A 15779-nucleotide genomic window follows, 5' to 3' on the forward strand; every position below is an offset into this window, starting at 1 on the left:
TGTCCGAGCACATACACTCCCTGTGCAGCAGATTTTTTACCCTCAGTCATCTACACTGCAGGCAGCATCATCTCCAGCCTGGCCCTCCACCTCATCCACAGCCACTGTGCTCAGCAGTCAACAGGCCATCAGCTGCCTGCCCACTTTCCATCGCAGCAACAAGCCAATCTGCTCGTCCTCCTGGTTGCTCTGAGCCCGCTGGGGTCCACCTGCTCCGCCACCGCCGATCTGAAGAGCTCACCTGCAAGCCGTTCTCAAATCAACGCTCAGTTTTACAATAAAACTCCTGCACTGCTTGCTGCTCTGCTCGATGCCACCATGTAACTTTCAACTAACATTGAATTTGATTCTCTTAACATGATTATTATTATTGTTATATGTGGAATATAATTCAAAAAGAGGTTTTTAACTAATTAAGAAGCTTCAGATAGTTTGGATAAAACAGAATTTTATTTCTAATAGTTTCATTATTATAAGGTGGATACCAGTCTGGGCTATGTCATGTTTCCAGTATGTCCAGTCTTCTCTCTACACATCAACACAATGAGTTTTGTAAGAATACGTTTGCATGAATGTGAAAATCAGAAGAGAAACTCACATCTCTTCCTTCTAAAGTTCCAGCTTTTGTTTACAGACTGATCCCCTTCCTCTTCACCCCTCAACCTTTGACCTCTGACCCTGACAAGTTCGACCCATCCCAGCTGGTGGAAGTGTTTTCATCTGCGGTTCTCAGGGAAGTCGATGTGATTGTTGGCAGCCTGCCATGACCTCGTTTTTTTGGTTTTTTTTTCGTCTTGTTTGTGTGTTTGCTCTCAGAAGAGGAATTTGACTGTTGGCAGTTTTAAGAAGTAAAAAACAAAAAGAAAGAAAGGGACATTTCTGGACTGGAAGTCTTCAAGCAGATAAAGCACAGACAGCCCAGTGAACATTAAAGGCCCTGTCAAGGCCCTTTTACAGACACGGTTTAATTAATCGGTACAGTACAGTCATAATCAAATTATTGCAAATCAATTATATGATCAACATTAGTCCAACTTATAATAACTGTGTGAAAATAAACGATTGTAATAAGGCTTCACAAGTACACATGTACAACAAGCACAAACTGTAACCTGCTGAGATCTAAAAATAGAGGTACAAGTTCAAGATGATGATAATAATCTCTTATAGATTTAGAGAAGAAAACAGTAAATGGGAGGGAATGAGGGGGGAAGTGCATTGTTGGACGTCAATCAGCAGTCCAAGCTTACAGAAGCATAACCAAAGCAATGGCTGTTTTTGGGCCACAAAAAATAAATATAAAAAAAATCCTCAAATTGTAATTTGGTTGAATAAGAGATTAATCTGCTGGCTCTACCTTCTACTTCCTTTCAGGTTTCATAAACAATTTAATTTTGAATAAAATAATCTCTCTAAATGCTTTTTAAATCTCACTCGCATCAAGATCGGCAGATATTTGACTCTCCAAACGCAACAACACTTGTTTTTTAAACAATACTATCTGAGTATAAGAGGCCCTCAATTCAGGACAGTTGTCATGAAGTGAGACATAAACACAGGCAAAAAGTTTCTCTACCCAGATGTGTGTTTTTCTAGTTGAAGGCCTGGGAACAAGCAGATCTGGAACTTCTGGGTCAGCGAGGTTCCGTCTGCTGGACTCGGGCCCAGGAGGGAGAGAAGCTCAGTGAGCTTGAAGAAGAGCATGACCCCCTTCTTTCCCTGAAGTCCCTGTGTTTTAGTTCTTGTCAGCTTCTGCTTGTCATCCTCAATAAAAACAGATGAAGTGAAATATTTCAGGCTTGTATCCTTACAGTTAATTCAACACTTTATCACGTCCCATAATTCCAGTTGCCGAATCATTTTTCTGACCTGTAGCCACAAACTTGCTCCCTCAAAACATGTCTACAAGAAGCCCCTTGTTAAGTTAACATCTTTGGGTTTTTTTCTGTCAACACATTAGTTCTTATTGCTGTGGGTGAGTTTATGGCATCATCTGCAAGGAATGATTGCTCTGGAGGAAACTAAACACCTTGCAGGCATCAGAAGAGGTGCACGCAGACTTTATTCAGCCAATAAATGAATATGCAGGCATACACTTTGGAAAGCAGCGTCAGTGTAATCTGTTTTCAGGCAGAAGGAGGGAAAACCTGCAGGAGCTGCCGACCAGAGGAGCTAAACTGACAAACTGGAAAACTTCTATCCAGGAAGTCTGAGCACAGTTTAGAGTTTAACTGTGACCCAGAAAGAGATTCTAGGATTTTTTTCTAATGCATTTTTTTGTGTGTTTTGATCTTATGAAGAAAAACTGCTATTGGAAAAGATAATAAAAGCTCAAAGTTTGATTTGAAGATGGCCTTTTTTTTTCCCATTTAAGGACTGATCAAAATAAGCCACAGATTGTTATGGTTAGTTAAGATACTGGCCAAGCATAACATGTTAACCTCTGCTGAGAATAAACAGGACATCTCTGCTGTAAAACTAAATCCTGAAAGTAACATAAATAAAATACAGCTTGTTGACATAAAGCAAGTTTCCGATGTCAGGAAGTGTAAATGGTCTGAACTGTCAATGTAAACCTAAAGTAATTGGATATATCCCTCAACAAGTGACACATATTTGGTGCAGTTTGTACAACAACTGACTTGAGTAACTACAACTCCAGCTCTAAGAAAGTTGGGATTCTGTGCAAGTGGTTGTTGATACATTCGGGTTCTGAAACATTTGGCATCACTTTGTGGTAAAACTTTGCTCAAAATCCTGTTGAACACACTGATACGTGTCTTCTGCCCCCTAACAGACACCAGAAAGCAGAAGATTCCTCTAAAGTCATTTTGTGGTCGTGGTAGTGTTAATTGTTTTTCTTACATTTTGTCAAAGGGCCAAATGAAAACCTCATATGAAAAAAAAAAAAAAGGCTTTTCTTACTATTTGTTCATGAGTCGGGATTTAAATGGTTTAAGAGAATGCAAAGATTTACAAATCCCATAAATCCAAATGATGCCAACAGGACATAATATCAGCCATTGAAAATGAGATTTTCACCTTTCCATGTAAAATATAAGTTCATTTTTAGCCCATTGTGTAGCATCATCTCTTCTGTTGTTAACAACTGTTTTAAATGTTTAGGAAGCGCAGTAGGGCACATTATTATTTAAAAAGGTCATTATAGTTACTTCTCCCAAAAAGTAACTTTATCAATAGCAATGTGGGCATCATCAAAATAAAAAAAAAGTGACGTCACTTTTTTGTTGTGTTAATCAACATATCGGGAGCTACCTCCAGTGAACGGACCTACATTTTTCTTTTTGTCACAATTTGTCTTTGGATCCGGCACCTAGCTTTGTCTTATCGAGGGCATGTGTAATTTAAACTTTCATCATCAAAATAACAGATTATTTGGGAAATAATTATTCCATTACTGGTTTTTTGTTCACATATTTTCCCTTCATTGGAACTTCAGCTGTAGGTTTGGTTATTCATAGCAAAACTAAATACAAGATGGTAATGAACAAAACAGACAGAAAATTTGTCCTGTTATTGTTTGAACCAGGATTCTTGCTGACAAACAGTCCTCAATGTTTGTTGCCAGATTTTCCATTTCATTGTGTACTAAACATTTTCTACTGGTGAAAGGTCTGGACTGTAGGCAGGTCATTTCAGCATCCACACTGCTGCTTTTGTGATGATATATAAGGTGGTTTAGCACTGTGTTGCTGAAATATGCAAGTCCTTCCCTTAAAAAATAGATGTTGCCTAGATGGGAGCAGATGTTGCACTGAAATGTTTTTGTACTTTCTAGCCTTGACTGCAGATTCACATCTATGAGGCTCTGCTTCTCTGAAGTGCTCCTCTTATACCCAGTCATGTTGCTGGCATGTTGCTAGTTAAGCTAATCCTTTGCCAGATGCTGACTGGTAGTTTTTGATCAATGCCCATTACTTATCAAACTTTTTGCTGAATGACTGTGTCGACTGTCCCCAAGCTGTCAGACTACTGAACTCCCGAAAATGCTCTCAATCATATGGACACTCTTAATAATACTGGACTAAACTGATATCTACTACCTGTACAATAACCTGCCCCACAACTCACGTGCAATACTATATTATTTGCAATACAAAGCTCTTTGGAAGCAGTTTTACCACATGTATAATACTCCACACTTTATTTGATCTTGCATCCTTATTATATTCCGTTTTATTATATTGTTTACTTACATTGTTTGATACTGACATTGTTTACAATGTTTACTTTTTTCTTAACATGTACTATTATTGCACGCTAATAGTACTTCTAATTTCAGTGAGTTGAACGGTTCTTCTCATCCAAAGCATTTCATTACATTAACCTTTAGTTAAACATATACATGACACAAACAATCTTGACTCTTGAATCTTGAATCTATAACTTGATCAGTTTATGACCAAAGTCCTCTCAAGCCACCTTTTAAATGCTCTTCAGTCTGATTATCATTCATTTGCCGAAGTAAAAAAAATAATAACCTGCAGCACTCTAGTTCATTATGATTGTGTTTATTTCTAACCACTTCCTTCTAAGTAGCTGAAAGAAAACCATCAGATTACTTTGAATCTTTTCTTAAATGAATTGTTTTAAGGTGCTGAGGTTTGTTGAAAAGATTAAATGTTTTACATTTTTCTCACACCGATGTAAAAAACCTTTTTGTTTTTATTTATTGAATTTCATGAGAGTTACGTGGCAGTTGCTGTTTCCATATGAATCTACAGTACATATATTGAAACTGTTTTTTTCGATTTTGTTCATGTATCTAAGATAGATAGATAGATAGATAGATAGATAGATAGATAGATAGATAGATAGATAGATAGATAGATTTTATTGTCCTTGTAAGATTTTCATGTACAACGAAATTTAAAAGTGCTGATTAGTTCAAGGTGCAAAGTCATACAATCATAACAGAAATAATAAAAACAAGTTTAAAGTATAAAAATTAAAATTGAAATGTTACTAATAAAGTAATAACAAAGAGCTAGAATAATTTTATGGCATGAAAGTAATTATTTAAAAGCAGCAGTACTTAATACCTTCAGGTTTTACATCCAGCACGGTGCTTATAAGTTCTAATAATTCTGAGACCTAATGGAAACTTTACAGTCTTCATTGGATGCTGAAACTTACCCAGAAACTATGAGTTGTCAGTGCTTTGGGCTTTGTTTATTTAAAAAATTTCATCTTTATGAATAAATACATAAAACATAATATAACAAAAGAGGAAATTATTCCAAGCACATATAGTTTTGTGTGATGATGGTGCCACTTCCAGCTGTGGTTCTCGCATCTCAGTCAGGTAAACATCAGCCTGTATCAGTGTTCAGCTTTGACAATAACAAAGACACTTGTTTTGTTCAGTGTCCATGTTGCTCAAGTGTCTTTTCTGTGTACTCAAGAGTGCTGGTAGCTTTTAGTCTTCGGACAGCTGGAAAAATTACATCCTTTCTAAGCTTCAACAAAGGCCTCCCACTCTTAGAAAAATTCTGCACAGTCTTCACTCAGCTGCAGTTGCCCTTCAAAACCAGTTTTGAGGTTGATGTATTTAAAGTTAAGAGTTGTTGTTATCTCCCTTTCTGTTATCAACGCTCAGTGGTGAGCTTTTGTTGCCACTATTAAATGATAAAAGCTGCTTTAATGTTCCTGAATTGTAGAGAGAAGATGAAACTGCTATTTCTGAGGTGACATTTTGCCACAGCTGGATGTTGTTTGTCTGCAGGTCAGTTTGACGTTGTTTTGAATTGACGGAAAAACTGCTTACCTCCTTGTTTTCCTCCCTCGGCCTTTTGTGAACACACTGATTTCTGCAGCTGTTTGTGCAATTTTTACTATAACTGTTATTGCTATAATTATTCAATTTAAGAGATTTTTTTTTTTTTTTTTTTGCTGGTTTCTTAGAAACGGAGAAAGGCGGAATAACAGAATAAAGTTTAATGATTTACTGAATCTTCCCCTTTATTCTGTTCCTTGTCTCTTTCATGTTTTTAAGCCCTCCAACTGTTTTTCTTATGTCTCTCCTGCTGGGTAACATTGCCTCTTTTCCCATGCCCCCCGTATCTGTTAGATAACCTCTGAGCTCTGAGATATTCAGGATGTTTCCATGGTGACCCTATCACCCTGATGAAGAGATCAAATGCATAAGAGGACTGATGCATAAGAGGCAGGACTGAGTTAAAAATATTAAAGTAAACATCCTGAATTCCTAAGCAGCTGTAGAGAACTGCAGCTGTTTGTAAAAAATAAATAAATAAATAAATAAATTAAAAAATAAATAAATAAATAAATTAAAAAAAAAAAACATTCTAACAAATTGTAAATACCAGCCTCCAGGCACCAGGGGGCGATGCAATACATGGTGGTTCATCATTGTCGCTGGGATCTTTTCAGATCTTTTACCAATTGGCCTTTTTTGCTGAATTATGTTGTGGAGATGTAGAAAAAGCTTTTTTTACTAACCACTTTCATTGCCAACGTGAAATACACCCTTTTTGTTGTCTGTTTTTTAAAAGCAGATTGGAGTGCATTTGAACCCTCTTTTTAAACATACGTAGAAAATAACATCTTCAGGGCAGTAAAAATAAAGAGTTTGACTAGAATTTATCATTCTATGATCTTTTACGCTCAACCAATTAAATCTTAAACAAAAGCTTTAAATACTTAAACTTGACCAAGGACTTAAATCACTTGACCTCAACCCAATTCCTCTTACTGTAAGAAAAACACCCATCTAATAGAAAGAATATTTTTTTTTTTTTTTAAATGTGTAAAAAAAAATGAAATGACTGTAGAATAACAATTTGCTGCTGAGGTTAATGGTGCTTATCGCTCTGACTGGTTAGTTTTAGCTGAAGAAGATAAAAATGAACATCTGTGGCGCAAATATGTTATTGCACGGATGTGCCTTTTCATCGGGTCACTTTCAGAAAAGTGATTTCATCGCAAGGAACATCCTGGGAAAATAAAGGTAAAAAAGAAAAACAAGAAAACTAAGGAAAGTGAGATCAAATAAAATGTGATTTTTTTTTTTTAAAGGGAAACAAATTAATTGGTTCACTAGTTTGGTGATATTAAGACTTCTAGACTAGCGAGGAGACATTAGGAGTTGGCGGGATGGCGAGGTAAAGAGGGAAGTCAAAAGGAAAAGAAAGCTGGCGAGACGTAGTAGAGGCTTTTTTTTTTTTTTTTTTTTAAACTTACAACAAATGCTCCCTGTTAGGTTGGCTTTTACTTTGTTGGCTTACTTTTGTTCATGCTTTTACTGCAGAAAGTTAACTTTGTAGTAGCTAGCTCCATTGACTTTGGTGCAACAATGTCAGCTTTTCATTAACCTTGAACAAAAAGTGTGAATGTTTACAGCTGAAAAGTTCTTGTTCGTCTCATTCAAGCGGCAACCTCCCGCGGTAAAAAGTGAAGTCTATGCGGAAGTGCATAAAACTGCAGTTCCCCCCTCATCCGCTAGGGGCTAGCTTCAAAACAGAGCAAATCCCCATAGACTACCATGTTAAAAAGGCTAACTTCATGACAGAAATGAACATGTTTACAGCCTGGTTCAAAAATCCATTTTCGGTTTAATAGGTCAGGTTTACCTTCATGACAACTGTGGGGGGAGTGAATTTTTTTTTCTAACTTGCCCGTTTAAAAGTAATTTAATCTCGAGGTTCAGCATATATAGGGGCGTGTCGTTTTGATTGACAGGTACCAATCTCCGGTTTCAAGTCAGAAGAATGTAGAACAACTGCAGTTTTGAGCCAGTTAACAACGTGACTTAGCTTTAGCCCGCTTACCTTCGTTAGCTGGTTAGCTCCCATTATCTCGGGGTTAGCTCGGTTAGCTCTTAGCTACAGAAAACTCAGAGTTTGCACGATGTCAATAATCCGCCATGACGCTCACGGCTCCCCTCTCAGCTGCACCTCTTTGCCCATATTTGTATTTTCCGGGTGAGACGACGCGCATGACGCTGCCAAGATGGCGATGGTAGGAACCACCCACCGAGCTTCAATTCAGCTCTTCAGAAACCTTTGGTTGATGTCACAGAGGCTCCGTCCATCTCTTTATTTACCGTCTATGGTTTCATGAAAAGAATCTGGTTTAACTAAAGTAAATCTCTGCATATTAGGGGTCTCCATTTACGGGCTCATTATGATGAGCTTAACTGTTAACGATCCTATAACAACCACATTGCTTTGAAATTATTCCATATTTTTTTTGTGTTTGGCTTTGTGTATATGTGTGTGTTTGTTTATCTTGTTACAGCCGGTAGGAACAGGTCCTAAAGGGTCACTGTTCTTTAGATGTTTTGCTGCTTCAACACACCTGTTTGAAATGATTATGTTTTTTCTTTTGTCTTGCATGAACAATTTCTTGATTTTTCAAAGTTTTTTTTCATAATTTGCCAAGGTTAAAAAGACAATTTTTCCCTCCCAAAGAATGAACTGTGTATATAACATGGCACCTCAGTTTCTGCAATTTTTGCGTGCAATCATCTGCATTTATTTTTTTATATTCAAAATTGAGTTTTTTACCCATGACCATGTTTTGATGGATGAAAGTCTCACAAACTAACTAACTAAACTAAATCACCTAGCCATACAGCAAAATCACCCTACTTAATATTAAAGGGTTTTTGGAGTTTATTTTTATCTGATGCATTTCCCAACAGGGATTCTGGAGGCAATTACAACATGTTACACAAAACACATAAATCCAAACAAGTCTAAAACTCCTCTTCAGTGTAACTGGAAGGGGAATAAATTATTAACGGCATGATGGATATGATTTGTTTCGTAATGGACTGCATTTTTGTTTCTTTCACCAAAGATCTGTCTTCAACTTGTCAGCAGTACTGCCCATCAGTCAGACACTCAGGACGTGAAAAGAACTCAGATCCAGCAGAATACCATCTTTTATGTCTTCGCAAGATCTCCAGTACATCAGAAGTCTGTGCTGAACTCAGATCAGCCTGCAGCCTCTTGGGGTTTTTACTCCTGTCGCTCGCAGCACACAATAATTGGCTGAAGCTCTGCAGCACTTTAATTAGTGCTGGAGTCCTTCTTGGAGCCACACTGGGACCTCAGCGCTTCAAGGACCTGCTCTCAGTTGTTTCTGCGCTTTCATCTTACTCAGCACTCCACTCTGTTTGACTCTTTTGTCGGTCAAATGACAAGTTCAAGAGTCTCATTCACCCTTTGCTCCACCCCTCCCTGTATATTTCTTTTAACTTCACCCTGTCATCTGTCTTTTGTTGCTCTTTGTTCAGCATTTTTCCTCATTCATCTTTTTTTTTTTTTTGCTATTTGTCTCGTAACTAAGAGCACAATGAACATGACATCCGGCTGGATTAAAATGCACGGCTGTTCGCATTACATAAAAGAAAAAACAGACTTGAGAGCTGAGAAAGGCACTTTTAAAGGCATTTCATTGAGCATTCATAGCTCTGAGGTTGAACTCATTCTACAATCATTTGCTTTTCTTTGCATGATTCCCATTTTTTTTTCTTTCCTCTCCCTTCCCTTGTTATTGACTGTTCTTTTTTGTTATATATTTTAATAAAACATATTTTCTTGTTGATTTTCCATGAAGTAATCTGCCTCTTTCTTCTTTTTTTCTTTAATCCCCCATCCCCAATCAGTTTTTGATCTCCTTGTTGATTCATCATGACTGTTTTGCCTGTAAAGCAGTTTCGTCTAAATGCTGTTTGTTCTCTGGATGTGTGATAGTTTACATTTCTTGTCATCACACTGACTCACTGCTGCTCTCAACCAGGTTGTAGAAACAGATTCAAATAAACAGATTGAATAATCTACTTTAAAAATAAAAGGTAACTAAAGTTCTTGTCTTTATTACTTAATTTCTTTAAATGCAAATAATTCTATTTCCTGTTGTTGTACCAATTTGTCTGTTTTTCACATTTCTCTCTATTTGCCTCCCCCCTTCAGAATGCGACCTCCACCCCTTCCTTTGTTCAGAAAATGATCAGCAATTTCAAGTTTAAAGTCAAGGACAGGAAGCAACAGGGAGGCCAGAGATGCGCAGAGGAACTTCTGGAGGGTTTGAACCTCCCAGAGAGACAAGGAAGAGGAGGAGGTGGAAGTCGGAAAAGGCAGCTACATAAAGCAGTTGCGAAAACACAGAAGCAATTCAAGCATTCACACATTGTTCTGCCTCCTGCCGTCTAAAGAGGAGGGCCTTTCAGCACGGATGCTGCTGAAGGTTGAAGCTTGTTTTGTCAGAAAACTGTGTTTAACCTGCTGAACTCCTCCAAAGCTGAATTACATGATTCTCCATCTTTGCAAACCAGAAGGGGAGTTCTATCCTGCTGTAAACGTCTTTTTCTTGTTGAGTTTTTGTCTTTGTTAAAGTAGAGAAAAGTCAACAAAAACCAGAATCAGAAGACGAAACGTTTCTGGAAGTGTCATCTACCGTGGCTGACGGTAATAAATTATTATAAATTATATAGGAATAATATAGGAATAGAAATGCAAGCGGGAAATGCGGGTGTCTATTTTATGTTGGCCTCGATAGTTGGCCCCAAGCTCCATGCGAGTTTCTCTCATTCGCCTGTCAAAAGTCAGTTGATTAACACGTTGCTATGGTAACGCCTGTGACGGAACAATAGGATCGTAATTTAACTTGTCTATTAGTGACTCTCGCTCAAAGACACTGGGATAGGCTCCAGCTCCCCTACGACCCTTATAAGAATTTGTCATCCCACTCCTCTCCTCTTGCTGCACGCAGGTGAAGTGACACCTGCGCACAAACTTCCTACAGAATCGCCGTTTATGTCCCCTTTGTTTGTCTCTCAGGTGGAAACTCACCAGAGCACCTCCGTTATGAGCCTGAATATGCAGCTTTTTCCTGTTTCTTGTTGTCTTGTTTTTCTTTATGCATCGCTTTTCTGTATTCACAGTTTGTTTATTTATTTGCTGCGTAGTTTTTTTTCTTTTTTGCATTACGTTTTTGGATTTGTAGCGCTCTGCTACACATGCAGCGTTTCCGGCTTGCATTTCTATTCCTATATGCTGCAGTTATTCTATACGAAGCACGTTTGCACCCGTTGGCCACCGTAGTCATCTACCACATCGTGGCATTTGACTTTATAGCTCATCATCAGAAGGTGGGCCTTCAAATCCCAGAATATCTTCTGCGTTATCAAAACCGCTTTGTGTAGCTGTCTCGTCACACTGTCATGTCACCTTAATAAGCATGTTAATTATCGCAACGTGGTGTCCAGTTGACAGCTGCAGTTTCTTTTCTCCAATCCTGTGCATGAATCACATGACAGCAGGGCTTTTTCTTGAGGTCAAAAAGGTCTGACCTTTTGGCATGTGTTATGCCTCTGACAAAGGTCTAAGAAGCTCCAGAACAAGTTCCCAGCCAAAAAGTCTTTTTTACTTAAAAGAGTTTCAAAATGTAGATAACATACAGGTATCAAAGTGGCAACGATGATTAGGTTTGTTCCAAATTTTTACATGATAACAAAAGAGGTTTTAATGCTCCATTTATTTAATTCCTTAATGTACTGAACTATCGACAGGATGGGACAAACATCTGTTCCACAATTCCTTTCAGCTGCAGCTGTGACAGCAATGCTTTGTAGTTGTGCAAACTGAGATTCATGTGGAACATTACTACAACAGAATGATGAGAGTTGGCAGCAGGTGAGAATAATATCTCTTCCTGTAGTTTTAGTAGAATCTCCTTTGCTAATGAAATCTATTATGGGTCATATGTGAAACAGTGGGAAAAAAAACAAATTAGCTTTTATTATTATTAATTATTTTGATCTCAACAGCTGCTATTTTATTATGTAGCTGAGATTTCTTTAGTTCTGTTTAAAAGAGATACTGAAGTTTGATCTTTTTTCTTTTGCTTTTGAGTACGTTTGTTTTTGTTTTTGAGTTATCTTGAACACAAACAAACAGATAAATGCTGGGTAAAACTCCTTGGCGGAGGTAATAAACTGTTTCAAAGTTACTGGTCATGTAGCACTGCTAAACCCATCACCACATGGCAGACTGGCGGCGACTGCACAGTCATTTCACAGTCATTTAGTCTGGATAGGAAAATGATCTCATCATACTCATCATAAGTACTCATCATCCTATTTATCTATATCTGCTCAGACTGAGCTGTTATTTTCTGCAAGCTGAAATCTGCTAAAAATGATCTGGCACCAGAGACTGTCTTTTTTTTTTTTTTTTTTAATGTGTACATAATTTGCCACCGCCCCCTCTCGGGAAAAGAACCAGAGCATGTATACCAGGACGCTAGTTGTTGGCAACTAGTAATTTGGTTGTACAGCAGAAAACCACTTTTATCAGTCTCGTGTGAAGCTATCCAGACTTCCTGTTTGTTTGGGTTTTTTTTTTTTTCCTATTTTTATGTTTCATGCAAAAAAAACATTGTAGAAAACAGTACGGGCTGGAAAATAAACCTCCTCCCTTTCCTGTTCAACTTCAAGGCTGCTAGAATCATATCAGCCAAACTCTATTTATATTTATTTATTCAAATAAACTAAAGTCCTGTTTCACTTCAACTTTATTTAATAATAAATTTGATGTTTTCCTCGAACCCATGTCACAATGTGGATCAGTGACAGCAGATCCTAGAACCACATCAATGCCCCATGCCCCCCCCCCCCCCCCCCCCCCCCCTACATTCCTTTTCTGAGAATGTGGTAGTTTGTGAAGGACAGTACTTGGGAATGATGCTTACTTTAACGTTGAAGTGTAATATTTTCCTTTAAGAACTTGGAAGTACAAGATGAACTGGTCGCTATGGGCATGAACAAACAACTGGTGTGCTACTTTTAACTGGACAACTTATGTTACCAAGACCCACAAAATCAGCTTAAAACTAGAAGATAACAAGAGCTTCAGCACTAATTTGACACATTTCATGACTTTAATGCATAATAAAGTACAACATGCCCATTAAAGGTCTGAGATTAAAAAAAAACTTTCTTGCATGTTTATTCTCTTTGTGACAAATTTTACATGTAAAATAAGTACATTTACATTTGTTTAAAAAAAAAAAACAACAAAATCCTGAAATTCTGCTCAGAACTTAAAAATCTCCCATTAATCCAGATATGTTGTCTGCTTATTCCAGACTGGTTTGCAGAAGTAAACCCAGAAGGGTGGTGGTGTGGGGGGGTCCAGCATTATGCTGCTATAAGGTTGGATGGATATGCTTGAAAAGCCTCCAATGAGAGGCAACCAGCAGGAATCCTAATCTAATGTTCAAACAAAGCAAAGGAGCCACAGGCCGATTAATAGTTCCCTTAGGATGGTTGAGCTTCTCACCCAAACTCTAAGGCTGACTCTGCCACCTTCACAAGGATTTTATTCTTGCAATCAGCTTTTTTTTTTTTTTTTTTTAAATCAAATCCTGTGACCTAAGTGAGGGTTGGAAAGGAACTGGACCAGCTCCTCACTCACAATGGACCAGTACAACTCATGCTGATTAAACCCCAACCAGTTTTCCCATGTGCCACTAAGGCTATGTTCACACTACAGGCTGAAGTGACTTAAATCCGATGTTTTTACCCCGATGCGACCTGTAACCGATCTTTTCTTAACAGTCTGAACGACACAGACCTGATATTTTCAAATGCGACCCAGGCTGCTTGGATATGTGGTCCTAAATCCGATATGTATCTGATCTTTTACCATGCAACTTCAGTCTGAACGGTCAGGTCGCATTAATCCGACCGATGCGTCATTGACACACGACAAACGTCATTATTCTGCGTCTGTTGTTTATGAACTCTTTATCGGTAAATGTGCTCACATCACTCTCCCACCAATCCTGACTGCGACTCCGTACCCAAACGTTTCTCTCTACAGTTGTTGCTGCCACAGCTCCACAAAAGGCCTTGACCAAAACTTTTACTTTCCTCTTCTGTAAACGTCTCCTTAAAACGAACCCATTCACAATGTTGTTGCTACGGTTGGGGAAAACTTTTAACTTTGACGGTTGGACAAAGCTTTTAAAATAGCAAATGCTCTGCTACCATCCATATTTACTTCCACAAACTCAAAGACGTCACACGCACGCTCACTGCACGTCTTCTACGCATGCTGGACGCTTCTGGTGCGCATGAAGTTCATACAGGAGATCACATACAAGTCACATCTGATCGGAAATGTGAACGGACTGTCAAAAAATTCAGATTTCACAAAAACATCCGATATGAGCAGCAAGCCCTGCAGTGTGAACGTAGCCTAAGCTGCTTTCATTTCTCAACACAATCCCAACGTTTTTCTTTGCCCAACTGCATTCTGCAACAATTCCTTTCAGGCAAGAGCAGCTTTGGTCAAAGGGCTCTCATTGCTAAATTAAAGTAAATTAAACCACATGAACACAATCTGACATGGACAATGTCAAATTACTCAAGTTGACCAAATTTATTACATTTTTGTTTTTGGATGCAGCTGAGTAATCACTGACTATACATCTTTAAACATTTCTAAAAATCCTGTCTGGGCTGATTAGTTTCTTCTCTTTTCTCTCTCTTTTCTTTTGCACCACGGACGCTTGAAAGAAACATGAGGCTTGAACTCTTAAGAAAAGACATGATCTGTGAAGACGAGAGGACGACTAGTCTAAAAGGAAAGATTGCTGCCGATGTGCACCCTCCAGGTCAAGTCTTCTTTGTCCTTTAGAAAACCGGCTGGCACGCTGCTCTTTTTCTATCATTTCTTCCCCTTCAGCTCTCCTTCAGACTTTTTCCAGCCTTTTTTCACCCTTCAGCGGAAAGGATTGGGTTTTATTTAGAGATGCTTCTTCTGAAGGTTTTACAGCTGCGAAGAAAAAAAAAAATCGCATCTGTTGCTGAACTCTCTGATGAGTTCTCAGTTACTCCTCTCCTCTTCTCACTGCTGCAGCTTTGACATGTGAACACAAACTCAAAATACAAATAAACCAAGTTAATATGTGAAGAGCTCAGACTATGCTGAGGCAGATGTTTAAGATTTTTTTTTTTTCTGTTTTCAGCCTCTGAAAGAGGATTCACTCAGCTGAGTGAGGATTTCTATCTGCTGAGTTTCTTACTATCTTTCTGTTTTTCTTGATATCTCTGCTGAGAGCTATTAATTTAAAGCAACGGAGATCCTGCAGAGAGCTGAACACAATAGAAAGGCCCCTCATCCATGGCAACCACTTTGCCTTTCTACTCCATCAACAACTTTACATAGAGCCACACTGGGTACGGTTACATGGTGTTTTTTAATTCGGAATTAATAATTCGGAATTAACTTCATTCTCTTCCAGGTTTGTATGAAAATAATAATTCCGAATGAAGGTTTACATAAAACACGTCGTCACTTAATTCCTCTTGAGAGCGGCGGGTTGGGAAGGGTTCTGATTGGACAGAGGGTGCACGTGACGTATGACGTATACCGGAAATAAACAAAGTTTGCTCCCTGCTTCTTGTCTTTTCAGTTGTAATTTGTAAAAACTACATAATAAGTACCAGTTTCACCGCTATTTTCATTATTATTACAGCATACTACTTCACTTTTTGCAGCAACTGAGAAGAAGAAGAAAGACAAACCACCGAACACGCGAGGCAAAACAACGCGCGTCATTGGGACAGGACAAGGTAACGAGCATGCTCAGAAAGACTGGAATTAACTTTGAGCGGAATGAAGGTTTACATGACAGAGGGATTAAATAGTTCGGAATCAAAATGCGAATAAACCAGCCACTTACATCAGAATTAAGTTTAATTCTGAATAAAAATTATCATT

At 38.3% G+C, this 15779-nt stretch overlaps 1 protein-coding gene across 1 annotated transcript in view; it reads left to right on the forward strand.

Annotated features, from left to right (window-relative positions):
* The window catches only part of LOC306769905 (toll-like receptor 4), a gene marked incomplete at both ends in the record, with an annotated part of 69471 nt that overhangs the window by 11733 nt on the left and 41959 nt on the right, over positions 1-15779 (forward strand). Inside the window, 4 exon segments of the mRNA XM_079258672.1 lie at positions 62-320; positions 635-743; positions 9963-10116; positions 11052-11140. Of these exon segments, the coding sequence (XP_079114798.1) occupies positions 62-320; positions 635-743; positions 9963-10116; positions 11052-11140 (611 nt within the window).

The sequence above is a fragment of the Telmatherina bonti genome, assembly GCF_933228915.1.
Source record: "Telmatherina bonti genome assembly, chromosome: 19".
Classification (NCBI taxonomy): Eukaryota; Metazoa; Chordata; class Actinopteri; order Atheriniformes; family Telmatherinidae; genus Telmatherina; species Telmatherina bonti.